General features: G+C 37.8%; 1 protein-coding gene across 1 annotated transcript in view; it reads right to left on the bottom strand.

The window, feature by feature from the left end:
• Positions 1–26,938, bottom strand: part of mtmr11 (myotubularin related protein 11) — a 42,220-nt gene extending 15,282 nt beyond the window's left edge. Inside the window, exons 1-7 of the mRNA XM_058054066.2 lie at positions 26,522–26,938; positions 11,909–11,978; positions 4,671–4,807; positions 4,473–4,542; positions 996–1,135; positions 834–918; positions 333–480 (exon numbers count right to left, since the gene is read on the bottom strand). Of these exons, the coding sequence (XP_057910049.2) occupies positions 333–480; positions 834–918; positions 996–1,135; positions 4,473–4,542; positions 4,671–4,807; positions 11,909–11,978; positions 26,522–26,578 (707 nt within the window). The 5' untranslated portion in view covers positions 26,579–26,938. The remainder of the gene's footprint in view (positions 1–332; positions 481–833; positions 919–995; positions 1,136–4,472; positions 4,543–4,670; positions 4,808–11,908; positions 11,979–26,521) is intronic.

Genomic DNA, 26,938 nt, shown 5'->3' with positions numbered 1-26,938 from the left:
CATTAACAAAAAAAAAAACAAAAAAAACCTTAAACTGTATTATGGAAAGCAGGAAGTGAACAAATGTAACAGTTAGTGATTGTAAAAGTACCAGATGGAGGGGTAGGATTTAATAAGCTTTGCTTCTTCCTACTCCTTTTGGACATGTGGAACTGGGAACTGATTATGGGATGCACTCAATTGGAATCTGATGCATGTTCAAATGAAATAAAACCATTACCATTACCATTACCATTACCATTACCATTACCATTACCATTACCACTTCAGCATCATTTCTTTATGTCATGGGACCAAGGTGGGGGGTGTTGTCATCACAAACTTTACTCTACCTGGTGGACATCTCAAAGCGGTCATTGACGGAGCTGACTCTCCAGCCGGTGGCGCCGCATCGCTCCACTTCCTGCTCCCAGTCCGAGGGCGACTCGTACCAGTTCATGTGGGCGTCCCGCCGGCGGTTGCTAAGAAACTGCTTCATTTCTGGAGGAGGGAGGAAATGACTCATGGCTTAAAACGGTAACATTCACTATGGCCTGTTCCTAAACGAGCCGTGTGTCGTTAGGACCTGGACCGATGACCCCACAGCGTGCACACTTGAACCCGGGGGCAGAGTTGAGCTGCGGGTCATCTAATCAGTTATTTCAACAGGCATGGGGGTGGGGGGTGCTTGCATTATTGATGCGACAGCTGACAGTCACGGCCTTCTTAGCTTTAGCATGGCTCATGTTTCTCCATATGATCAAGCCTGAATAGCATTAACAGGTCACTTCTGATTTAATATGTTTATTATTTAGCTTATAGACGCCATATTGGCTACACAGGAAGACACTTACCTACGCTACCGAGAGCAGCGTTCTGGAAAGATAAAACCGACCCTGGTTTGAGAGGCTGGTATGTTTTGGCAATGGTGTGCGTCATCTGAGGAGGGAAAAACCACAGTCGGCGTTGCCTTGGTGACCTGTATCGCAATTGCAAAAAATGGCCACGCCTCTCACCTCGATGACTTGCGCATCAGGGGTCAGGCGGTCAAACAGGAAGCAGATGACTCGCAGGTCACGGCAGTAAAGAACCAGCTCCTCTGGGGTGAACTTCAGCGAGGAGTTGGGTGTCACCAGCTTGGTCCTGTTGGGGCCCACTACAACAGAATGTGGATACGTTCTTTCTGAAAAAGAAACTCCAGGCTCGTACTGGTGGATGGTGGTTCTGGATTCATTTAGTGCTTTTAATTTGATGTTCTTCCTGTCTTAGTTTTACACAATACATAACATTCATTCATTCATTCATTTTCTACCGCTTTTTCCTCATGAGGGTTGCAGGGGTGCAGTTGTCTTCGGGCGAGAGGCGGGGTCCACCCTGGACTCTGATACTCATACCCTAATTTTGTAGTTACAACCTAAATAAGTTGTTTTACCTTTATTAGAGCTCTCTAGATATGAAATAACACCCCTATAGTCCACTTTATACTTGTGTCGCCCAATATAGTAGATGAACGAAGAATAAATAAGTCATTTAAGACATTCATTCATTTTCTACCGCTTTTTCCTCACAAAGGTTGCAGGGGTGCTGGAGCCTATCCCAGCTGTCTTCAGGCGAGAGGCGGGGTACACCCTAGACTCTGATACTCATACCCTATTTCTGTAGTTATCATCTCTGTGTGGAGTTTGCATGTTTAACATTATTAGAGCTACCCAGACATAAAAATAACACCCCTATAGTCACCTTTACATTCACCAGTTGGTGGTCTTATACCAGGGGTGTCCGAACTTTTTCCATTCAGGACCGGCTTAATGAAAACAAAAAAGTGTAATATGTTCAGACTTTTTTATGGTTACAGAAAATGTTGTAATATTTTGACTTTATTACGATATTTTACCACCCAAATTTTCCTAAAATTGCAACTTCATTTGTCTGTCCTGTTTGTTTCTCATTACATTACAACTTCTTTATAGTCCTGAAACTTGAATCTCTACTTTACTATTTTGCCTTTATTCTTTTTTTTTTTCATTTTTTCTGTTGTTATTTTTAAATGTTCTTGTTCAACTTTACGCTATTTGTTCTTTTTGTTCTTTTCTTTTATGACTTTACTCTCTAAATATTTTGCCTTTATTCTTGTTTTTTCATTTTTACTGTTATTTTTAAATGTTCTTGTTCAATTGTTCAACTTTACGATATCTGTTATTTTTGTTCTTTTCTTTGATGACTTTACTCTCTAAATATTTTGCCTTTATTCTTGTTTTTTCCATTTTTACTGTTGTTATTTTTAAATGTTTTTGTTCAATTGTTCAACATAACGCTATTTGTTCTTTTCTTTTATGACTTTACTCTCTAATTATTTTGCCTTTATTCTGTTTTTTTCCATTTTTACTGTTGTGATTTTTAAATGTTCTTGTTCAATTGTTCAACTTTACGCCATTTGTTCTTTTTTTTCTTTGATGAATTTACTCTCTAATTATTTTGCCTTTATTCTTGTTTTTTCTCTTATTTTTAAATGTTCTTGTTCAATTGTTCAACTTTACGCTATTTGTTATTTTTGTTCTTTTCTTTGATGACTTTACTCTCTAATTATTTTGCCTTTATTCTTGTTTTTTTCCATTTTTTATGTTGTTATTTTTAAATGTTCTTGTTCAATTGTATTTTCAGAATGTGCCAAGGGCCAATAAAAAACAGCCACAGACCGTCAATGGCCCCCAAGTCACACTTTGGACCCCACCGCTTATATTGTATATGTAGGTTAGTTCATTTAAACATTTGTATCCTTGAAATTGCTTAATTTGGGTGAAATAAACGTAAAACCTGCTTAAATATGCATATTTCATGATATATCTACAGTGCATCCGGAAAGTATTCACAGCGCTTCACTTTTTCTACATTTTGTCATGTTACAGCCTCATTCCAAATTGTATTAATTTAATCTCTTACCTCAAAATTCTACACAAAATACTCCATTATGACAATGTGAAAAAGGTTTTTTTTTTTTACTTTTTTTGAATTTATTAAAAATAGAAAACAAAAACATCACATTTACATAAGTATTCACAGCCTTTGCCATGAAGCTCAAAATTGAGCTCAGGTGCAGGTCTTTTTTCCACTGATCATCCTTGAGATCTTTCTACAGCTTAATTGGAGTCCACCTGCAGTAAATTCAGTTGATTGGACATGATTTGGAAATATAATAACTGTCTATATAAGGTCCCACAGTTGACTGTGCATGTCAGAGCACAAACACCAAGCATGAAGTCAAAAGAACTGTCTGTAGACCTGCGAGACAGGATTGTCTTGAGGCACAAATCTGGGGAAGGATACAGAAAAATTTCTGCTGCTTTGAAGGTCCCAATGAGCACAGTGGCCTCCATTATTCGTAAATGGAAGACGTTTGGAACCACCAGGACTCTTCCTAGAGCTGGCCGGCCTTCTAAACTGAGCGATCGGGGAAGAAGGGCCTTAGTCAGGGAGGTGACCAAGGCCCCGATGGTCACTCTGTCAGAGCTCCAGCGTTCCTCTGTGGAGAGAGGAGAGCCTTCCAGAAGGACAACCATCTCTGCAGCAATCCACCAATCAGGCCTGTATGGTAGAGTGGCCAGACGAAAGCCACTCCTTAGTAAAAGGAACATGGCAGCCCGTCTGGAATTTGCCAAAAAGCAGCTGAATGACTCTCAGACCATGAGAAACAAAATTCTCTGGTCTGATGGCTTTCGTCTGGTCTCCCTGACTAAGGCCCTTCTTCCCCGATCGCTCAGTTTAGAAGGCCGGCCAGCTCTAGGAAGAGTCCTGGTGGTTCCAAACGTCTTCCATTTACGAATAATGGAGGCCACTGTGCTCATTGGGACCTTCAAAGCAGCAGAAATTTTTCTGTATCCTTCCCCAGATTTGTGCCTCAAGACAATCCTGTCTCGCAGGTCTACAGACAGTTCTTTTGACTTCATGCTTGGTGTTTGTGCTCTGACATGCACAGTCAACTGTGGGACCTTATATAGACAGTTATTATATTTCCAAATCATGTCCAATCAACTGAATTTTCTGCAGATGGACTCCAATTAAGCTGTAGAAAGATCTCAAGGATGATCAGTGGAAAAAAGATGCACCTGAGCTCAATTTTGAGCTTCATGGCAAAGGCTGTGAACACTTTTTTTGTTTTCTATTTTTAATAAATTCAAAAAAGTCAAAAAAAAAACTTTTTCACATTGTCATAATGGAGTATTTTGTGTAGAATTTTGAGGTAAGAGATTAATTTAATACAATTTGGAATGAGGCTGTAACATGACAAAATGTAGAAAAAGTGAAGCGCTGTGAATACTTTCCGGATGCACTGTATATCTAACAGTAGATATCTAATAGTGGGCCATGATGTGAGAGTGAGGGAATGACGTTCAAACCACGATGTCATGAAAGGCGACTGTAAAAAGTCTGATATGTTGTTTAGAATTAGAAAACCTTTTTTTTTTTTTACACTGTCTATGCATACCGGTACTCACCAACCACAACCTTTTCTATGGAGGCCAAAGCGACATCATGATCTCCTAAAAGAACTGGGTCTGCATTATCCTGCAACACACAGCCATTAGCATATGTTACATTTAACATGATTACTATTAGTTTAAATTTTTTTATACAAGAAGTTCAGGTGATATTGTGCATATGCTTCTTCTTGGACATCAGCAACATTTACTCACGTCCGGCTTGGGGGCGTCCTGAGGTACAAAGGCCACTCTGAAGTGTGTACAGAAGAGCGTCCCAGAGAGCCATCCTCTTCCTTCCCTGGCCGTCAACTTCTTCCTCACCATGACCGCTCTCTGCAGCACACACTCGCCTGTTTGGGACAAACAGGACATGAAGATGAAAGTTTAGACAATAGCATTCACGGTACAGGAACATTTAAAATGCTGCAAGCACATAAACACTGCAAGATCACAAATTCAAAAGAACACAATAAATTCTGTCGTATTAGAAGCTACTTGTTGAAGTCGGTTTGGCCAATTCATTCATTATATCAATATAAATTAAGCAGATATAAGGCCTGGAATTGATCTGAGGTGTGAAGATTTTGCTGTGAAGACAACATGCGATCAAAAGAGCTCTCCATGCAGGTGAACCAAGCCATCCTTAGGCTGTGAGAACAGGGAAAAAAAACCATCAGAGAAATGGCTACAATATTAAAAGTGGCCAAATGTACAGTTTGGTACATCCTGAGAAAGAAAGCAGGCACTGGTCAACTCAGCAACGCAAAAAGACCTGGACGTCCACAGAAGACAATGGTGGTAGAAGATGGCAGATCATTTCCATGGCGAAGAGAAACTACTTCACAAAAGCCAGTGACGTGAACACCACTCTCCAGGAGGTAGGAATATCAAAACCCAGGTCTACTATAAAGAGAAGACGAAGGTTCACTGCAAGGTACAGGCCACTCATAAGTCTGAAGAATAGAAAGGGTACATTGAACTTTGCTGAGAAAGATCTAAAAAAAAGCCAGAATGTTTCTGGAAGAACATTATTTGGACAGATGAAACCAAGATCAACCTCTACCAGAATGATGGCAAGAAAAAAGTATGGCAAAAGCTTGGAACAGCTCATGATCCAAAGCACACTACATCGTGGGTAAAACACAGTGGAGGCAGTGTGATGGCTTGGGCCTGCATGGCTGCCAGTGGCACTTGGTCACTAGTTTATTGATAATGTGACACAAAAGCTGCTGTTTGTTCATCACACTGCAACTTAACACCCTGCAGTACCAGTACCAAAATAAAAAAAACTTTGTGTCCATCCAAATATTTATGGACCTAACTGTAGAGTATAACAACATAATAGTCGGACTCACGGTGGCATCTTACTGAAAACACAAAGTTCATCACACTGCAACTTAACACCCCAAAAGTAGACCTCAAAAATGTACAAACATGCGCCTTTGTCTTTGTTGCTTGTCCTCCAATGCACTGCTCTTCTGGCAGTATTGCATTGTGGGTCGTTGTTCGTTATTTTAAACTCGTATTGGTACATGTAATGTACATTCCCTAGGTACATTTCAAATACATTGTGGTAGTGTACAGTACCAAAATTAGAAAAACATTGTGTCCGTCCAAATATTTATGGACCTAACTGTAAAGTATAACAACACAATAGTCTGACTCACGGTGTCGTCTTACTGAGAACACTAAGTTCATCACACTGCAACTTAACACCCCAAAAGTAGAGTGTGAGGTTGCTGTGTGATTAGTTTAATGTTGTTTGTAAGAGTCAAAACGGGGATTCAGACTGTTATATTGAGTAATGACCTCCTTGCAAGCGTGAGTTTTTTCATAGCTCATGATTGGCTCTTGTCAAATAAAGAGCTGCCTGGTTCTCACAGACTTGCGCGTGCCATAATATGTCATTATATGACGTGAACTAAACAAATCACTTTTTTTCCTCTAAAATGAGTGGGTGCGGCTTTTACTGGAATGTAATGTAATCCAGGGCTCGACATTAAAAACAAAAATGACTTGCCCATGGGGAATCCTTAAGGTGAGAACTACTTGCCCCAACTTGCCCCATGTAAAATGAAAAGACTGCCATAATGATATCATCTCATTTTTGTGGCATCACATGAGAATCTCAAATAAAGATGAAATGATGATCATTTCTTGTGGTTGTTTTCCTACATAGATCATGACGTTGCATGGAAATCTGGATTGTCAAGAGACTTCTAGGCACTTTGCCTTTTAGAAGTTGTGCACCACAAGGAAACATTATTGAATAGACACATTTGTGTACTAGTAAAGTGTTTTGAATCCGGAAAAAATGCTCAATGGTCAAACAATCATTTGTGAAGCAAAGGTGAGAAAAATACACAGAGAAATGGAAGCGCTAGATTTTGTAGCTTGTGCAAAATCAGCACTTGGTATTGGATCTAATGGGTGGTGTTTCATTGTGACCACTTCAAATTGTCACAGCAATGTGATTCACTCACCTGTGCCATCATTTGATTTGCTGCCGCTAATAAAATACTTGTTTAGGAGGCACTGGTTCATCACTTTTTGCTGTTTTCCTTCACAAGTTGTTGAAGAATTAGACCATGTTGGCAGGGACGCCATGATAGATGTTTTCCTAGTCAAACCATCGCTCATTGGTTGATCGTCAACAAGAACGATTCAGGGTGTGGGTAAAACGCAGACCACAGTCTAAATAAACAATTCTGATTGGTCCGTTTCAAGATCTGTAAGGATTGGTTTGCAAATTAGCACCGGAATTACGCAGTCCGTGTTTTACCAACACCCAACAAGAACCGCTTTTAAAAAAACTCTTGGCAGTATGGCATGCCAAAGTACACTTGCCCGACGGGAATATCACTGATTGGATTTACTTTACCCGAATTTTGTTTTAACTTGCCCCGGGCCATCGGTACATCGTTATTGTCGAGCCCTGTAATCATGCAAATGCTATAAACACAAACAAATACACAGTTAAAAGGTTGCAAAATGTTAAGTTATCAAACAAACCAAATGAGAAGTGACTGCAGGGAGGGCACAAAAACGCACAAATGAGGGGTCACAATTCAAAGTGCTGCTGATTGTGTAGCTGAGCAAATATGAACACGTGGTCTGAGATATGCATCACTCATACAAAAGCATGCATCACACCAGAAAGGCACTGCCAAGAATGCACGGCAATGAGAAGGGTGCCTTGAGGCATGTCTGGCAAAAAAAAAGGACATCTGGTGCTTGCTTTATGAATATAAAAAATCATGTCGTGAACACTGACAAGACACGACGGTGCGGAATGATCCTCTCACTCCAGCTCAGTGAAGATGTGACGGAATTCCATACACACAAACAGGAAAACAGTCATTTTTGTTGCTCCTGGATTATTTGTTATTATGGGAGAGGGGAAGGGAAGGGAAAGAATTATGTTCTGATGGCACAAATGGGCGTGGACGTGTTTTTCTTCTGTGCTTCAGCCTACTAAGCACACATAAAACTCATGACTTGGACTTTAACCTTCCTCTTGTGTTAGCTTTCTGGTATCAGATTGTTGTAGATTTTGATTTTGGATATTCTATGGTCTTTTTTTATACTTTATTTTTATTATTTTTTTTACAAATATACAAAACATCAACAGTAATACAAAGACACTCAAAACAAAAAGGGGGAACTGGACATACACAGCACACAATTTGGCTAGCCCACATTCCCAGTCATGGTGCAATTTGAGTCATTTCCTTGATTTTTGTCTGTGAACAGTGTCCATTTCAACCATTTTTCTCCCATAATGGCTTTTTTACGTGCTACCAACATGATTTTATACAAACAAAATCTTTTCTTAACCTTCCTCTTGTGTTAGCTTTCTGGTATCATCTCTTATGTTTTGACCTATGGATTAAATCAGCTATAAAATACACTAAAAACAATAAGTTACCATCAAATTTGCTTCTCATGTCTTGGTTACCTTCTTAGGCTTCCTCATCCATGAAAATCTTGCTTTTAATACTTTTGGTGGGGCATGGAGGCCTTTTTTTGTCACTATACCCCTCCATTTCTATTTCCAAAAATGGTCAAATAAACCTCAAAAGAATTATATTCATAAATTGAATTCTTTTGTTACCTGGCTATTACTGAGGGATATAGAACATATCTCTTAAATCAATTAGTTGTATTTATTTTCTCATTTTAGTATTAATCACTAAAGAAACATCTATGGTGTTGGGGTGAATTTTGACCCATATATATTCATGTCAAGAAAAGTTAGAAAAAGTGATTGTTTTCAGCAACAGAACTTTAGTATAAAGTGAAATGAAAAAGCAGAACAGGTCCAGATCTTGGTTCACTGTACTTCTTGCCATTCTTTCCATGATCCAAATTGTAAATGTGAAATCAGCCATCAGTCAAATGAGTGAATTCACCTCACATGTCTGGACCTTGTTTTTCTGCTGGTATACTGGAAAAGCGGTCAAAATGAGAATCCCCTGAAGCTTCCATGATGAGAGGAGGAGCTGGTTGTCATTGTGTTGGTTAATTGTACACTTATGATTTCAGTTTTGGCTCAAAATATTGCTTTATAGTCATATTATTATAACCGGGTCCAAACCGACCCTAACAATACAGTGGTCATAATTTCAACCAGACCATTTTAAAATGTAGTATAAATTATTTTTTTGGTTTTATTTTGTTGAAATAGAGTTTCCTGACAAAGTCCAAAAGCCTTGATGCAATAAACAAATGTTATGTGATTCTTTTTATGCGTTAAAATGTAAAACGGGTCGGTGCCGACCCTAACACAAGAGGAAGGTTAAAAAAAGAGACCATTTTGATTTGATACACCGCTTTTGTACTTTTTGCCCCAGAAAAACTACAAACCATCACCAATAATGACACCTATGTGTTATATAATAATAATCCAGATCAAAATGTAAACACCAGTTGGAAAATGGCATATGCTAATGTATGCTAATGGAACTGTTAAGGAGCATTAAAGCGAAATAGGCTGTTCATCAGATGATCAAACGTATAAGACCATAGCTAAAAATTGATTTAAGAGATATGTTCTATAGCGCTCAGTAATAGCCAGGTAACAAAAGAACCTTTGATTTATGAATATAATTATTTTGAGGTTCATTTGACCATTTTTGGAAATAGAAATGGAGGCGTATAGTGACAAAAAAAGGCCTCCATGCCCACACCAAAAGTATTAAAAGCAACATTTTTATGGATGAGGAAGCCTAAGAAGGTAACCAAGACATGAGAAGCAAATTTGATGGTAACTTATTGTTTTTAGTGTATTTTATAGCTGATTTAATACATGGGTCAAAACCGACCCGTTAACATAAGAGATGATACCAGAAAGCTAACAAAAGAGGAAGGTTAAAAGTTATTTTAAAGTTCTTTCAGATCTTGATTTCTGCTGATGTTGTGGCGGCGAGCGAGCGAGAGTGAGCTCAAGGCTGAGAAAACGCCACGGAAAGACATCTGAAGCATGTTCTCCCAGGGGCTTTTCATTTATTTGTATCCACATATTTCCTCATTTTCAGCTGGGTCGCCTGCAGAGTGAAAAGTTCCTGCTGTGGGCTTCCTACCATGAAGACCAGTAAACACCAGGACCAGATCATATGTCCTGTATAGTGGACTACATTTAAAATGATGAATATTTTCTGTGGTAATAGCAATGGCAAAGTACGATACATTTTTTGGTGTTTTTTTATAAAAAAAAAATTGCTTCTTGTAATATTATGACTTTATTCCCATGATATTAGAACTTTTTCTCCAAATTTTCCAAAACCTTGATTTAGTTTTGTTTGTTTCTCATTATATTATGACAATTATATCTTTATATTTTTCTTTATATTTTAAATGTATGCTACTAAAATGACATAAATCTTCCGATACTATTACAAGTTCATTCTCATAAAATTGTATGGTAAAAACTTTTTTACCATTAGATTACTTTTTTAAATTTTTAAATTTTTTAATTCTAATTTTTCCCACAACCTAATTTTAAATTTTATTTTTTTTTAATTATACTCTTAAAATATTTTTTAAGATAAACTATTTTCCAACTCCAGCTTCTAAAATGACATTATTTTTCCTCATATTATTACAAGCTTATTCTCGTAAAATTGAGCCTTTTTTGTCCTCATTACAATACAACATTTTTCTCTTAATATTTTGACTTTATTCTCGTAAAATGACCGCCGTTTTTTCAATTTCTGCTGTTCTTATTTTGTTTCCATTTATCAACTCTTTCACTTCTTTTCTTGTACATTTTCTTCTTCTTCTTCAATATTCTGGCTTTTTTAATATGATATTCTACACTTTTTTCATAATATTGTAATGTTTTTTTTAACTACTTCAGCTTGCATATTTTCTGCTCTTAATTATAATTTTATTCCAATGTTTTGACTTTCTTCTCATAATATTATCACATTTTCCGAGTCAATTTCCAAGACAATTTCCAAAATTGTTTTGATTATCGTATTATTACGACTTATAAAAAATAACATTTTTCTTTGAACAAAAGCAGGCAGGTGCCTAAATTTGGGCACCCTTGTTGTTTTATTGATTTGAATATTTCTAACACTAATTATTGGAACACAAAAAGTGTTTGGTAAGCTCATTGACCTTTGACCTGCATACACAAGCGGAACCAATCATGAGAAAGGGTATTTAAGTTAGCCAATTGCAAGTTGCATCTTCTCTGCATCATCTCACATCAAGAGTAGCAACATGGTAGCTTCAAAACAACTGTCAAATGACCAGAAAGCAAAAATTGTTCAACATCATGGTCTACGGGAAGGATACAAAAAGCTGGCTCAGGTTCCACTCTGAGGAACATAGTGAAGGGGATGCTGTGCAGGAAAGTGATACGAAGAAGAAGTTTTTTTCTGCACACATGCCACAAACAAGAGTCGTTTGAGGTATGCTAAAGTACATTTGGACAAGTCCGCTACATTTTGTAACAAGGTTCCGTGGACTGATAAAATTAAAATGGGAGTTATTTGGACATAACAAGGGGTGGTATGCATGGCGGATGAAGAACACAGCATTCCAAGACCAACACTTGCTACCCACAGTCACATTTGGTGGTGGTTCCATGATACTTTGTGGTTGTGTGGCCAGTGCAGGTACTGGAAAGAGTAAAGGCGATCTATGGATGTCTAAGCTGTCTTGATGTGTATGCCCTCCCGCAGGCTGGCTGGGTTTCGGGTCGGTGTCACATGAGGACCCGGCCAGTGTCTAGATAAGCGGCGGGAGATCGAGACAAGCTTTGTTATTGTCACAGTGACAAATGGGTGACACTAAAACTGATAAGATAAGGTTGAACAAGTCCTTGTGAAGGTCGTGTGAATGCGAGGACGTGAGAATCAGTAGCACAACATCACCTCCAATTTGGTAATGGTGCAGTCTTCTGTGCAAGATAAAAAAAAAAACTATTCATTTTATCTTACCTGGAAGACAACGTAGTCCAAAGACGTCTCGACTCCTTGCGTTCATCCCGCTCTGACTCAGCATCCTTTCCTGCAGAGACGAAAACAGATGACATCACACTTATTAACCCAATAAACATCCATATTTGCTGTTGATGTTGTCCTCCTGACACCGACGTCTTTAAAATAATCATTAAACATCTTTTAGACATTTTTAGATGATGAAAAAAAAGATACTTGAAAAATGTATCCCTCCTTCAATTGTTTATGGTAACATCATTTTATTTCTATTATTTGAATTTTTAATTCAAATAATAATTCTTAAATATTTTTACAATAAATTAAAATAAATTAAATATTTATCCCATGAAGAATGGCAGAAAAACAGCATAAAAAGTAAATGAATAAATTAAAAAGTATAAATACGAATATCTAAAAATAAAATAAAATACTATTATATTCATTCATTCATTTTCTACCGCTTTTTCCTCACGAGGGTCGCGGATACTATTATATATTATATAAAATATATAATAAAGTGTATAAGTATATAAGATATATTAGTGTATAATATATAATTTAAATAAAAATATACAAAAAAATTAAATTATAATTCCAAGCAAGAAAATCTAATTTTATGCAGATTTGTACAGCCCTACATAGCTAAAAAAGAAGGTAAAATTTAGCTTTATATAGAAAATAAACCTAATTAATAATAATAAAAAAATAATAATAATTAAAAATTTATATAATTTATATAGAGGTACCATTTTTGGTACGTGGTGAACCATAAGTACTTCAACACTCGAGACCCAAGTACTTTAAAAGGGAACTGCACTTTTTTTGGAACCTCGGGTGTTGCTACAAACACAATTTAAGTACGAAAAAAATACTAACTAAAATTCAATGCACAGCAACCTGCGTCATGTTGTTGTAGTAGTTGCATATGAGGCGTGTTAAGAAGAATATGGCCCCAATATTATCAGGTTTCCGAACAGGGATCTATATAAAAATGTATCTGTGGCAGTCCAAATGTATTTTATGGCGGGCCTCTCATGAGATTCAAACAATACCAATGAACAGAATTGAACCAACAGTACCCATCAACTCCATATTCGTATTTACATTCCTATTATGTTTTGTTTTTTTATCATCTCTGGGTTTGGTTTTACAAGCAGAAACCAATAACCACAACGCTACAAGCACAGCCTCCCTCCTCATGAGAACATATGGACCCAGTTAACTTTACTACCAAGCCCCAGTGAGAAGCATGTTTGCATTTACGGCCCAGCAAGCCCGCCGTACCGCCCAGCCTTGTAATGCAAGAGCGACTCTGATTATTCAGGTGGGCAACACGCGTGACAGAAGCTCCTGGAAATCCACAAAGTTTAGTTTTGAGAGCCTGGAAAACAACACACTCAGCACTTCTGCTCCACAATGAAAAATGTATATAAGGCGCCGCCTTTAATGTCAAAGCACAAAGCGTCAGCAAGGAGGTGCGAGTGGGGGGGGGGGGGGAAACACAAAAGTCCATTGAGTGGTTAATGTTCTGCTACAGGTTTAGTAGAGCAAAGCTCCAGTTTGTGGCGACACTATTTTTCTTTCTGTCACAATGAAAAATAAATCCCACAGTACTGTGGAAAAGCCTTACTGTTGTTGTTTTAACTGGTAAGACTCTTTTCTGTGTGAAAAGCACCAGCACCTAAGTCAACCATTTCCGGCTATGGAGGTAGTGAACATACTGGAAATGTAACACCCAAGTATTCACTTCTATTGTTGTGTTGGAAGAAGGCCGCCCTTCTGTGTGAAATGCACCGGAGTTAATGTGGGATCCCTGTGTGAAAGCAGCTTGAGGCCCTGTCCACACAGACTTTCTTTCTCGCAGGCTGAGCATGACTAAATAGTTGCATCCAGATGGGAAAGGATCACTGAGTAAAAACAATGTCAAAGTCATCAAAGCTCACTTCTGGTCACATGACATCAACTGGTTACTAACATCATTTTGAAAAACCAGCCGGAACTTTCGTGTTTTCCCACACTTTTCCAAAAAATACCACTTCAGGGCACCAAAAATGTCTTTTCTGTGAGGATAAGAGATTGAAACAATAATATAATTTCCTGGTTTTACGTGAAAACATTTCCGTGTGGATAGCCCCTTAATTAGCGGTCTACTTCCTGGTTGGTGGAGGATGATGAACACAGATTTTTCTGAAAAACTTTTTGTTGTTTTTTTGGTCAAGAAAAAAAAAATACTTTTGCAGAAAAGTCTTGGGCTTCACTCTAGGGGTGTTATTTCATTTCTAGAGGGCTCTAAACATGGTCAAAAAGTGTATTTAGGAGATTCCAGATTGGGAATCAACTGACCACAATAAGTGAGTTATGTCCCTGATGCACCACTTTAGTGGGATATCTGTGTGAAAGCGACTTTAGTTAGAGATCTACTTCCTGGTTTGTGGAGGATGATGAACACTTTTTTTGGTCAAATTTTTTTAGTAGAATTATGCAGAAAAGTCTTGGGCTTCACTCTAGGGGTGTTATTTCATTTCTAGAGGGCTCTAAACATATTTAAAAAGTGTATTAGGGACATTCCAGATTGGGAATCAACTCACCACAATAAACATATTTGTGTGTTTGTTAAGCCCCTTTTACACAAAACAGCCAACTATTTCCCTGCGTTGAGGTGGAAATCAACCTGTGAATTTCTGTGCTTCAGAGGCAGTACTAGAGGCAAAACAGAGGTGGCTGGCTGTGTGAAAGGGGGCAGAACAGCAACAATTGTTGGTCAGTGACACCTGAGACTCTTTGTTCAACCATGAAATGAAATGAAATGAAGAATAACTGAGTTATGTCTCTGATGCACCACTTTAGTGGGATATCTGTGTGAAAGCGACTTTAGTTAGAAATCTACTTCCTGGTTCGTGGAGGATGACAAACAACTGCTTTTCTTTCAAACTACAGAACAAATATTGCAGTATTGTAGCAAAGTACCAGCATTTTGTTCATGTTCTGCTTGGCTTGAAATAAGCTATGAAAATAAATGTTACAAAAATCAGTAGCTTATTTTATAAAAGTACGTAGCTCTCACAAGAAAAAACCTTGGTGAGCCCTAATATAGCCGGTAGTACATTTAAACATTTACACTGCATTAAGGATCGACCGATAAATCAGCCGGCCGATATTTGCGTTCTTTACCTGAATCGGTATCGGCCTATACGCACGAGGGTTCGCCGATATATTATATAAACACTGTGTTCAGTGTTTACATTTCAATAAATATTTGTTTAAACATGAGACCTGCAATATTTGTTATCATTGTCATTTTTTCATATAAATTGAGGAAGCAAAAGCAGTACCACAAATATCGACCCAAGCAAAATCAGCCATCGGATAAGGGTGATGGAAAAAAATCAGTATCGGCATCGGCCCCAAAAAAAACATATCGGTCGATCCCTACACTGCATGTATGTGATCGGTATTGGTATCTGCCGATTTCACTCGTGACTTATCAGGATCGGTATCGGCAGCATAAAACCCTGATCGGAACATCCCTATTGGATAAGTGTATTGGTAATGGTAATGGTAATGGTAATGGTTTTATTTCATTTGAACATGCATCAGATTCCAATTGAGTGCATCCCATAATCAGTTCCCAGTTCCACATGATCAAAAGGAGTAGGAAGAAGCAAAGCTTATTAAATCCTACCCTCCATCTGGTACTTTTACAATCACTGTTACATTTGTTCACTTCCTGCTTTCCATAATACAGTTTAAGGTTTAATAAGGTATTAATACATTATTGTGTGATTGTCACGTTTTTTCACGTTGTCACGATACGGGATCTTGTGACACCCGTAACTACAACTGAAGTTTTGTGTTGGTTTGTGTGTTTTTTAAGCCGGCTTTTTACCTGTGGGGTTACATCATGGGGCGTTGACGCCAACCATGGAACTGGTAAGTAGTATTAGAGGCGGAACATAGCGGGAAGTGCGAGACACACTTCTTCTATAAAAAAATACTAAGCTCATGTATGCGCCGCCCCTCTACAGGGTCTCATGGAAAGTTGGCGTACGAGTCCGCCAAGAACCATCAAGAGACATTAAGGCTGTTGCTGGTTCTCATGTAAAGTATTCTTCATTTTTTTTTGGCGTTTTGTCGCCTCGTCTCCTTAACCTTCCTCTTGTGTTAGGGTCAGCACCGACCCGTTTTATATTTTAATGCATAAAAAGAATCACATAACATTTGTTTATTGCATCAAGGCTTTTTGACTTTGTCAGGAAACTCTATTTCAACAAAATAAAACCAAAAAAAATAATTTTTACTACATTTTAAAATGGATTGGTTGAAATTATACACTGGTTGGACACCGGGTGTCACGTTGACCACATGCTAGTGACATGTCGGTGGCACAAGGAGGACCAAACAATCCATCCAAATGTCGGCTGATTTAATACATGGGTCAGAACCCACCCGGTAACATAAGAGATGATACCAGAAACCTAACACAAGAGGAAGGTTAAAGCTCAATCTTGTCAATCTGGTCTTCTTCAGAATCTGTGCAAAAATAAACATGAAGGAATGGGACTACTACATGCCGAACTACATCCAAGGCCGTGATAGTAAGATGAGGTATCAGTACTGCAGCGACAAAGTCACGCATTCCCAAATACGCGGAAAGCCACAATTCCAAATGCGGGCTATTTGCTCATGGTGCAATGTGTAGCTTCAGCACCCACTTTGGAAGTCCTACTTGGCCTCGTCATTCAGGGCCTGCTGAGACCCCCCCCACCTCCGCCCGTGGTCCTTGGGGACAGTAGCCCATAATGATTCCACTATTCCTTGCTTAAGGCTTCCCTCTCACTAACGCAGTCGGCGTGAGCAGAAGGAAAACATGCACTTGGTCCTCCGTCCGGAATGTCTTTTCCATTTTCCAAAACATCTCATAAAAGCAGAAGGAACTTTGGAGTGTAATGTCCTTTCATGTTTTCAATCAGATACTGTAGTATTTCTTGACATAGTGCAAAGGAATTTTCCGGTTCTACATTTGTACATTAGCTTAATGGCGTGCTGTGGCAGTATTCCGGGATTTCGGGGTGCCCGGCTTTTGTTTTTGTTTGTGAAAATGTGCCCCCCCTTCAACTTTGAGCACCTGCCTCCAAAGGTCTCTGCACGGTCCTGGAAGTGTATATTGTATATGTAACATTGTTTGCATGTGTTTAGTGTTTTTAATAGTGCTTTATTCATGACTTTCTTATTGTTTTTTGGGCCATACCGACCCCTTAAGCTAGCGTGCAGCTATAGATGTTCATCTTGCAGTGCATTGTTTACACTCTTTGAGCTCCGTTGCGTCGAGATCCCCGCGGAGATACAAAAGAAGAAAGGCTGCATAATAGGAAGTGAACGGCGAAAAAGATGGTATAAAGGTTGCTGTATAAAAACAGTATCAACTGGTGATGTCCTGATCAGGATTTTATGCTGCCGATACCGATCCCGATAATCCATGGGTGAAATCAGGCGATACCAATATTTGTAACATTTATTGTCATAGCTTATTTCAAGCCAAACAAAGCCAATATGCTTGTTTAATCAGAACATTGACAGAATGCCGGCATCCACAACTCACCTTTTCTATTTCACAATGCATTTATTTCTAGTCTTCTCATTTTATTGAGTGAAAAGCTGCATGAAAAGCAGGAAGCCGCTGCCTTCTGAAGCGCAAATGCAGCCGAGACACGAAATAACAACCCTACAGTCGCCTTTACACTCCTATTACCCAGTATGGTAGACATAATAAGAGAAAATAAGACATAAATAAGACCTGTGCTTTTGTGGTCCAGTTTAGTTTAGTTTGATCTAAGCGTGGGTTATGGCCGCAACACTAGTCCGTGTCAGGGATTATTGTTGTGAGGTCATTCAAACCGGCAATTTTTCCGCCGATCAGGTCTGGTGCTTGCGTCTCACTCAACATTACAGTAACATTACTGACGACTAGTGACAAAGGTAGAATACTATATATCACCACAACATCTTTGAATACTTTAGATTTCGTTTTTCTTCATTTAGACATTTTAATGAATCATTTACGCATATTTAATTTACTAATAGGCTGTGAGTGATTGCTGTGTTCTTCTAGTCTGTATACTTGAGATTGTATTCTAGCAACTAAGAAAGAAAGAAAGAAAGAAAGAAAGAAAGAAAGAAAGAAAGAAAGAAAGAAAGAAAGAAAGAAAGAAAGAAAGAAGAAAGAAAGAAAGAAAGAAAGAAAGAAAGAAAGAAAGAAAGAAAGAAAGAAAGAAAGAAGAAAGAAAGAAAGAAAGAAAAGAAAGAAAGAAAGAAGAAAGAAAGAAAGAAAGAAAGAAAGAAAGAAAGAAGAGAAAGAAAGAAAGAAAGAAAGAAAGAAAGAAAGAAAGAAAGAAAGAAGAAAGAAAGAAAGAAAGAAAGAAAGAAAGAAGAAAGAAAGAAAGAAAGAAAGAAAGAAAGAAAGAAAGAAAGAAAGAAAGAAAGAAAGAAAGAAAGAAAGAAAGAAAGAAAGAAAGAAAGAAAGAAAGAAAGAAAGAAAGAAAGAAAGAAAGAAAGAAAGAAAGAAAGAAAGAAAGAAAGAAAGAAAGACTTGAACCTAAGTAAAACTAAAATCATGCCGGAAACCTCATATTAAAAATATACAACATATATTGTGGCCAGAAATATTTCAGTATTGAACAAAGCAAAATTTGTTCTCAATCAGAAATCACTCCACACTCTTTATTGCTCTCTGAAAGAAAGAAAGAAAGAAAGAAAGAAAGAAAGAAAGAAAGAAAGAAAGACTTGAACCTAAGTAAAACTAAAATCATGCCGGAAACCTCATATTAAAAATATACAACATATATTGTGGCCAGAAATATTTCAGTATTGAACAAAGCAAAATTTGTTCTCAATCAGAAATCACTCCACACTCTTTATTGCTCTCTGGTTCTACCATATCTTACTTATTGTGTGGAAATATGGGCTAATAACTATAAAAGCAATCTTCACTGGCTAAATGTACTGCAAAAAAGGTCAGTAAGGATAATTCATAATGCCGCCTACAGAGAACATACTAACTCCTTATTTCTAAAATCACAAATACTTCAACTTGCTGATATAGTTCATCTTCAAACAGCTAAAATAATGCATAAGGCTAAAAAATAAGCAATTAGCTAAAAATATCATCCAATACTTCTCTACAAGAGAGAGCCAACGATGAGCCAATTCAAGAAACAATACAAGCAGTTGATGTTTGCTAAATACAAGGATGAAGAGTCTTGAACCAGTCATGATGTGCTATATATATCACTATATTGACACTTACTATGGTACACATTATGGCATTGGATGCTCATATCACCGAGTACTTCGGTACAAGGTACATTATTAAAAAAAAAACACAAAAAACCTTACCTGTCTTATCTGCCTTATGTCTATTTTATTAGTTAATGTGAGTGTAAAGGTGACTATAGGGGTGTTATTTCATGTCTAGGAGGGCTCTAATAAAGTTAAAAAGCACATTTAGAAGGTGGTAAAAATGTCGTACTTTGGTACGAGGTGCATTAAAAAAATTAATTAATAAATAAAAAAAAAACTTAAACTGTATTATGGAAAGCAGGAAGTGAACAAATGTAACAGTTAGTGATTGTAAAAGTACCAGATGGAAGGGTAGGATTTAATAATACTAATAATACACTTATATGGCACAGCTCAATAGCTGCAATTACTTCCTACGGGGGCAATTGTGTCAAAATAAGACCAAATGTGAAAAGTCAGCAGTTAAAAGGTTTTGGTGAGAGTCTAAGAGTGTATTTAATAGCTTGTAATTGCCTCCCACGTGAGACATTATTGTGTCCACCAGAGTCATTCCTGACCCTCCAAACAATCTGTAACAATCTCCAGATGGTGAATCTATTCTCTGGTGAACACTACCGGTGCTTAATTATCGGCTGTGGGCAGATCAATACAGCCTCTCCAAAAGCGATCATAAATCTGCCGCCATGTTAAGAGGAGCTCATTGTTGCCTTTCAGGACGCCAAAGCTTCTGGCGGTCGGTGTGATGTGTGGGTCCTACGGGAGCGACTGCTTTATCAGGAAGAGCTCAAACTGTGACCGTCCCCCTGGCTACTGTGGGCCTCTGCAGGGCTGACATGTTGCTCAAAGGTTGCTACCGCCTGGATAGCTTCAGCATTAGGATGGCAGGTTGTTCAAATAAATCAGTCAATCAGAAAATACTAACATTGAGACAGCACAGCTTCAACAATTGGGACAGCATGGCGGTTAAGACCTCGAAAAATACTCAAACTTGGAAGATACTCGACACTAGGACATAATGTTGGTAAAGACCTAGAAAAATACTCAAACTTGGAAGATACTCGACACTAGGACATAATGTTGGTAAAGACCTTGAAAAATACTCAACTTTGAGAGAGCATCCTCAAAAAATACTCAACACCGAGGCGGCATGTTGGTGAAGACCTGAAAAAATACTGAATACTGAGACAGCATATTGGTAAACCTAAATAAATATTGGTGAAGACCTCATAAATACTGAATACTGAGACAGCAAAAAAAATATTCAATATTGAGTAAGCATACTGGTGAAAACCTTGAAAAATACTCAGAAACCAAACAGCATCTTGGTAAAGATCTAAAAAAATATTCAACACTAGGACAGAATGTCAGTGAAGACCCTGAGAAATACTCAACATTGTGAGAGTATGCTAAGTAAAGACGTAAAAAAAAATTGCCAGAAAACCTTGGAAAATACTCAACATCTGGACAGCAAGTTAATAAATAGTTAAAACATACTCAAAAAACCTCAAAAAAACACTCAACACTGAAACAGCATGTTGGTGAAGACCTGAAAAAATACTTAATACTGAGACAGCATATTGGTAAACCTAAATAAATATTGGTGAAGACCTCATAAATACTGAATACTGAGACAGCAAAAAAAATATTCAATATTGAGTAAGCATACTGGTGAAAACATTGAAAAATACTCAGAAACCAAACAGCATCTTGGTAAAGATCTAAAAAAATATTCAACACTAGGACAGAATGTCAGTGAAGACCCTGAGAAATACTCAACATTGTGAGAGTATGCTAAGACGTAAAAAAAAATTGCCAGAAAACCTTGGAAAATACTCAACATCTGGACAGCAAGTTAATAAATAGTTAAAACATACTCAAAAAACCTCAAAAAAACACTCAACACTGAAACAGCATGTTGGTGAAGACCTGAAAAAATACTGAATACTGAGACAGCATATTGGTAAACCTAAAAAAATATTGGTGAAGACCTCATAAATACTGAACACTGAGACAGCATATTGGTAAAACCTAAAAAAAATATTGGTGAAGACTTTGAAAAATACTCAGGAACCAAACAGCATCTTGGTAAAGATCTCCAAAAATATTCAAGGGATGGAGGACAGCATGTTGGTTAAAACCTTGAAAAAAAAGTATGCTGGTAAATACCTAAAAGGACTGTCAGACAACTTTGGAAAACACTCAACATTGGGACAGCAAAAAGGTGAAGACCTCAAAAAACTCTCAACATTAAGACGGAAGGTCGGTGAAGACGACAAAAAATTATCTAAAAACCTCAAAAAATACTTTAAATTGAGACAGCATGTTGGTGAAGACCTTGAAACTAGCTGCTAGTTGGTTGTCTAACACGCCATGGGAACATTAGCATTGATAGCTGAACACATCAGATGTTTCCCAATGGACTGTCTTTGATATTTAGCATTAAAAGAGAAAAGGAAGCATTATAGGACTTTAGCATTAACCTTTACAGTGCATCCGGAAAGTATTCACAGCGCTTCACTTTTTCTACATTTTGTCATGTTACAGCCTCATTCCAAACTGAATTAAATTAATCTCTTACCTCAAAATTCTACACAAAATACTCCATTATGACAATGTGAAAAAATGTTTTTTGACATGTTTTGAATTTATTAAAAATAGAAAACAAAAAAATCACATTTACATAAGTATTCACAGCCTTTGCTTAATACTTTGTTGATCCACCTTTGGCAGCAATTACAGCCTCAAGTCTTTTTGAATATGATCCCACAAGTTTAGCACACCTATCTTTAGGCAGTTTTGCCCATTCTTCTTTGCAATAAGTCTCAAGCTCCATCAGGTTGGATGGGAGACGTCTGTGCACAGCCATTTTCAGATCTCTCCAGAGATGTTCGATCGGATTCAAGTCTGGACTCTGGCTGGGCCACTCCAGGACATTCACGGAGTGGTTCTGAAGCCAATCTTTTGAGATCTTGGCTGTGTGCTAATGTCTACTGTCTATATGGTCAAGGTACATGACCAGTCTACTGAGGTCAAGAGCGCTCTGGAGCAGGTTTTCATCCAGGATATCTCTATATATTGCTGCATTCATTTTTCCTTCTATTCTGACTAGTCTGCCAGTTCCTGCTGCTGAAAAATATCCCCACAGCATGATGCTGCCACCACCATGCTTCACTGTAGGGATGGTATTGGCCTGGTGATGAGCAGTGCCTGGTTTCCTCCAAACATGGCGCCTGGCATTCACACCAAAGAGTTCAATCTTTGTCTCATCAGACCAGAGAATTTTGTTTCTCATGGTCTGAGAGTTATTCAGGTGCTTTTTGGCAAATTCCAGACGGGCTGCCATGTTCCTTTTACTAAGGAGTGGCTTTCGTCTGGCCACTCTACCATACAGGCCTGATTGGTGGATTGCTGCAGAGATGGTTGTCCTTCTGGAAGGCTCTCCTCTCTCCACAGAGGAACGCTGGAGCTCTGACAGAGTGACTATCGGGGCCTTGGTCACCTCCCTGACTAAGGCCCTTCTTCCCCGATCGCTCAGTTTAGAAGGCCGGCCAGCTCTAGGAAGAGTCCTGGTGGTTCCAAACGTCTTCCATTTACGAATAATGGAGGCCACTGTGCTCATTGGGACCTTCAAAGCAGCAGAAATTTTTCTGTATCCTTCCCCAGATTTGTGCCTCAAGACAATCCTGTCTCGCAGGTCTACAGACAGTTCTTTTGACTTCATGCTTGGTGTTTGTGCTCTGACATGCACAGTCAACTGTGGGACCTTATATAGACAGTTATTATATTTCCAAATCATGTCCAATCAACTGAATTTACTGCAGGTGGACTCCAATTAAGCTGTAGAAAGATCTCAAGGATGATCAGTGGAAAAAAAATGCACCTGAGCTCAATTTTGAGTTTCATGGCAAAGGCTGTGAATACTTCCGTAAATGAGATTTTTTTTGTTTTCCATTTTTAATAAATTCAAAACATGTCAAAAAAAACTTTTTTCACATTGTCATAATGGAGTATTTTGTGTAGAATTTTGAGGTGAGAGATTAATTTAATTCAGTTTGGAATGAGGCTGTAACATGACAAAATGTAGAAAAAGTGAAGCGCTGTGAATACTTTCCGGATGCACTGTAGATGCATAAGTGGGTGAAAAATGACCCGGTCAGGTAGTTTTCTTGAAATATCTTCGTAATTAAATTTTTTCATCATTTCATATTCCAGGTATTCCTCAAAAAACATGTTTTTGCTATCATACCATTCACATTTTTAACATACTTTTTATAAATTTTAAGAAATTTTAGTTTTTGTGTTACTACCCCAACCTTCCATAAGTGGGTCAAAAATGACCCGGTCAGGTTGTTCTCTTGAAATATCTCCCTAATGAACATTTTTCATCATTTCATATTCCAGGTATTCCTAAAAAAAACCATGTTTTTAATATCATACCATTCACATTTTTAACTTACCTTTTATAAATTTTAAGAAATTGTAGTTTTTGTGTTACTACCCCAACCTTCCATAAGTGGGTGAAAAATGACCCGGTCAGGTTGTTTTCTTGAAATCATTTCATATTCCAGGTATTCCTCAAAAAACATGTTTTTGCTATCATACATTCACATTTTTGACATACTTTTTTATAAATTTTAAGAAATTTTAGTTTTTGTGTGACTACCCCAACCTTCCATAAGTGGGTCAAAAATGACCCGGTCAGATTGTTTTCTTTAAATATCTTTGTAATGAAAATTTTTCATCATTTCATATTCCAGGTAATCCTCAAAAAACATGTTTTTGCTATCATACCATTCACATTTTTAAACATACTTTTTATAAATTTTAAGAAATTTTAGTTTTTGTGTTACTACCCCAACCTTCCATAAGTGGGTCAAAAATGACCCGGTCAGGTTGTTTTCTTGAAATATCTTTGTAATGAAAAATTGTTATTTCATATTCCAGGTATTCCTAAAAAAAAAACATGTTTTTAATATCATACCATTCACATTTTTAACATACCTTTTATACAGTGCATCCGGAAAGTATTCACAGCGCTTCACTTTTTCTACATTTTGTCATGTTACAGCCTCATTCCAAACTGAATTAAATTAATCTCTTACCTCAAAATTCTACACAAAATACTCCTTTATGACAATGTGAAAAAAGGTTTTTTTGACATGTTTTGAATTTATTAAAAATAGAAAACAAAAAAATCCCATTTACATAAGTATTCACAGCCTTTGCCATGAAGCTCAAAATTGAGCTCAGGTGCATCTTTTTTCCACTGATCATCCTTGAGATCTTTCTACAGCTTAATTGGAGTCCAATGGAGACTTGAATCCGATCGAACATCTCTGGAGAGATCTGAAAATGGCTATGAACAGACGTCTCCCATCCAACCTGATGGAGCTTGAGACTTATTGCAAAGAAGAATGGGCAAAACTGCCTAAAGATAGGTGTGCTAAACTTGTGGGATCATATTCAAAATGACTTGAGGCTGTAATTGCTGCCAAAGGTGGATCAACAAAGTATTAAGCTAAGGCTGTGAATACTTATGTAAATGTGATTTTTTTGTTTTCTATTTTTAATAAATTCAAAACATGTCAAAAAAACCTTTTTTCACATTGTCATAATGGAGTATTTTGTGTAGAATTTTGAGGTAAGAGATTAATTTAATTCAGTTTGGAATGAGGCTGTAACATGACAAAATGTAGAAAAAGTGAAGCGCTGTGAATACTTTCCGGATGCACTGTAAATTTTAAGAAATTGTAGTTTTTGTGTTACTACCCCAACCTTCCATAAGTGGGTCAAAAATGAGCCGCATGTATTTTCTATGGAATCCAATAGGAACCTTTGATTCTTATCAACTTTGGCTGTCAGGAATAAATGAACTGTAGACCACACAGACTATATCAGAAGTGTCACCACTCAGGAAGATTATTTTACACATCAAGTGCTAATACAACAAGTATTATCTTCATATAATATTGTGTATGTGTCCTTCATGACTGTTAGTATTATCAACAAATGAGCCTACTTTATAACTAGCTGACACTAGCTGGCTAACATTACTATATGTATTGTTGGGTATTACTCATCCATGCCTTGGCTGCTAGATACACAGCTGAAATGGTCCTACAGATGCTGCATGAAATCATTCTTAAATATAATACTAAATATCATACAAGTGATTATTCCTAACCAAAATGGCAAAATTGGCATAAAAAGGCATTGATTCTAGTATGGGTGATTTTTGACCCACTTATGGAAGAGTGTAGGGTCCAGTCACTCGTGCATCTAAGGGTTAAAGGAGGACAAGAATTGATCATATTTGTTGTCAGCACCGTTTCTTCCCAACTGAACATCTGAGGCACATCGTACTTGATTGTACAAAGAGATTAAACACTGCACGTTCGTATACTGTAAAGCCATCTGGACCAAATTCTGCTTTCAACACAAGCGTGTGTGTGTGTGTGTGTGTGCCTACTAAATCATGTGACTATCTCTCACACATATTACCATACTGGAACACTTGGGATTCCACTGGTGCATATCATTTGGAGGTAATCGAATTCGAAAAAAGACATTCCTCAACGGCAGTCTCCATGGCGACCGCCAGATGTTGAACACTGCACCCCCACCCCTCCATCTTCACCACAAACACACATGCTTAAAAACACAGGCCTGAGGACAAAGTACAGAAGCATCTGTTAGCATTTCCCCTGCGGCTGCTGGAAATAAGCAGAGTGGAAGAAAAAATATTCAACATGACATTGAGTCATCTCACTTCTGCTCCCAAACACGCAAAATATCCCAGCAATCTTTGAAAAATAGAACCTTGATACTTGGTGAGGTTCAGGATGGGGGGGTTGTCATGTGACCAAAGGCTGTGCAAGACAACAACACATGCATAAAGTAAGGATTTCCGTGATTTCCCAATAAATTGAACAAGCTATCGCATTTGTAGAATATGGTACAGAATACCATAATTATATAACAATAACGTTGTGTTTTGTTTGAATCCGCCTCTGTGATTGTAGTGCGTGAATGTAAGCTGTAATTTACCCATGCCTCGTTTAGCTAGTAGGGGGAGTCAAAACATTATAAACAACATTTATTTATTTAGATTTAATCTTTGTAGATTGTAATGGTACAGGTGTACCTAATGTAATGGCAGTCTCTACATCGCATAGGAATCAAAACCTCCATATCCGAAATGGGGAAGTGTGTACGCAACAAAAAGCTGAACTAAATCCGTTGCGAAATACCTGTATAAGACCAAAAACTTGAGTTAGTTATCATTATTTAGTGAGCTAGTTAGCGTGATTAGCTTACCTTAATGTCTGGGAGCATTTGCCTCACTTTAAACGTGCTTTTAGATCCAGTCAGCATTGTGGGGCGACGACTAAGGAAAAAAATTTTTTTTAAAAAGAAAGAAAGAAAGAAAAAAACGCAACCACTAGCTGTTTGAAACTGGTAGTGTTAAGAAATTATATTTAAACAAGTCGTTTTCGAATGAAAATGTTATCCTGCTTCCATGTTAAAATGAGACATCAAATATGTCGAATCTGCGGTAGCGGTTCTCAACCCGCGTCACCCCCGGCTTCACTTTTCATCGCCGGGGACAAAACTCGCAGTGGCAGAGTTTTCCAACGTCATCCAGCCGCTGTCGATGTCAGGAGGAGCGGGGAGAATGTGCTCACTGTGTCCGCTGCTGGATCCATCCCCACAAAATGTTTACGCCTTCGCCAT

The sequence above is a fragment of the Doryrhamphus excisus genome, linkage group LG5, assembly GCF_037039965.1.
Source record: "Doryrhamphus excisus strain RoL-2023G ecotype Guam linkage group LG5, RoL_Dexc_Guam_v1.1, whole genome shotgun sequence".
Taxonomy (NCBI): Eukaryota; Metazoa; Chordata; class Actinopteri; order Syngnathiformes; family Syngnathidae; genus Doryrhamphus; species Doryrhamphus excisus.
The sequence above is the reverse complement of the archived record's forward strand: the minus strand, read 5'-3'. Positions and strand labels throughout refer to the sequence as shown.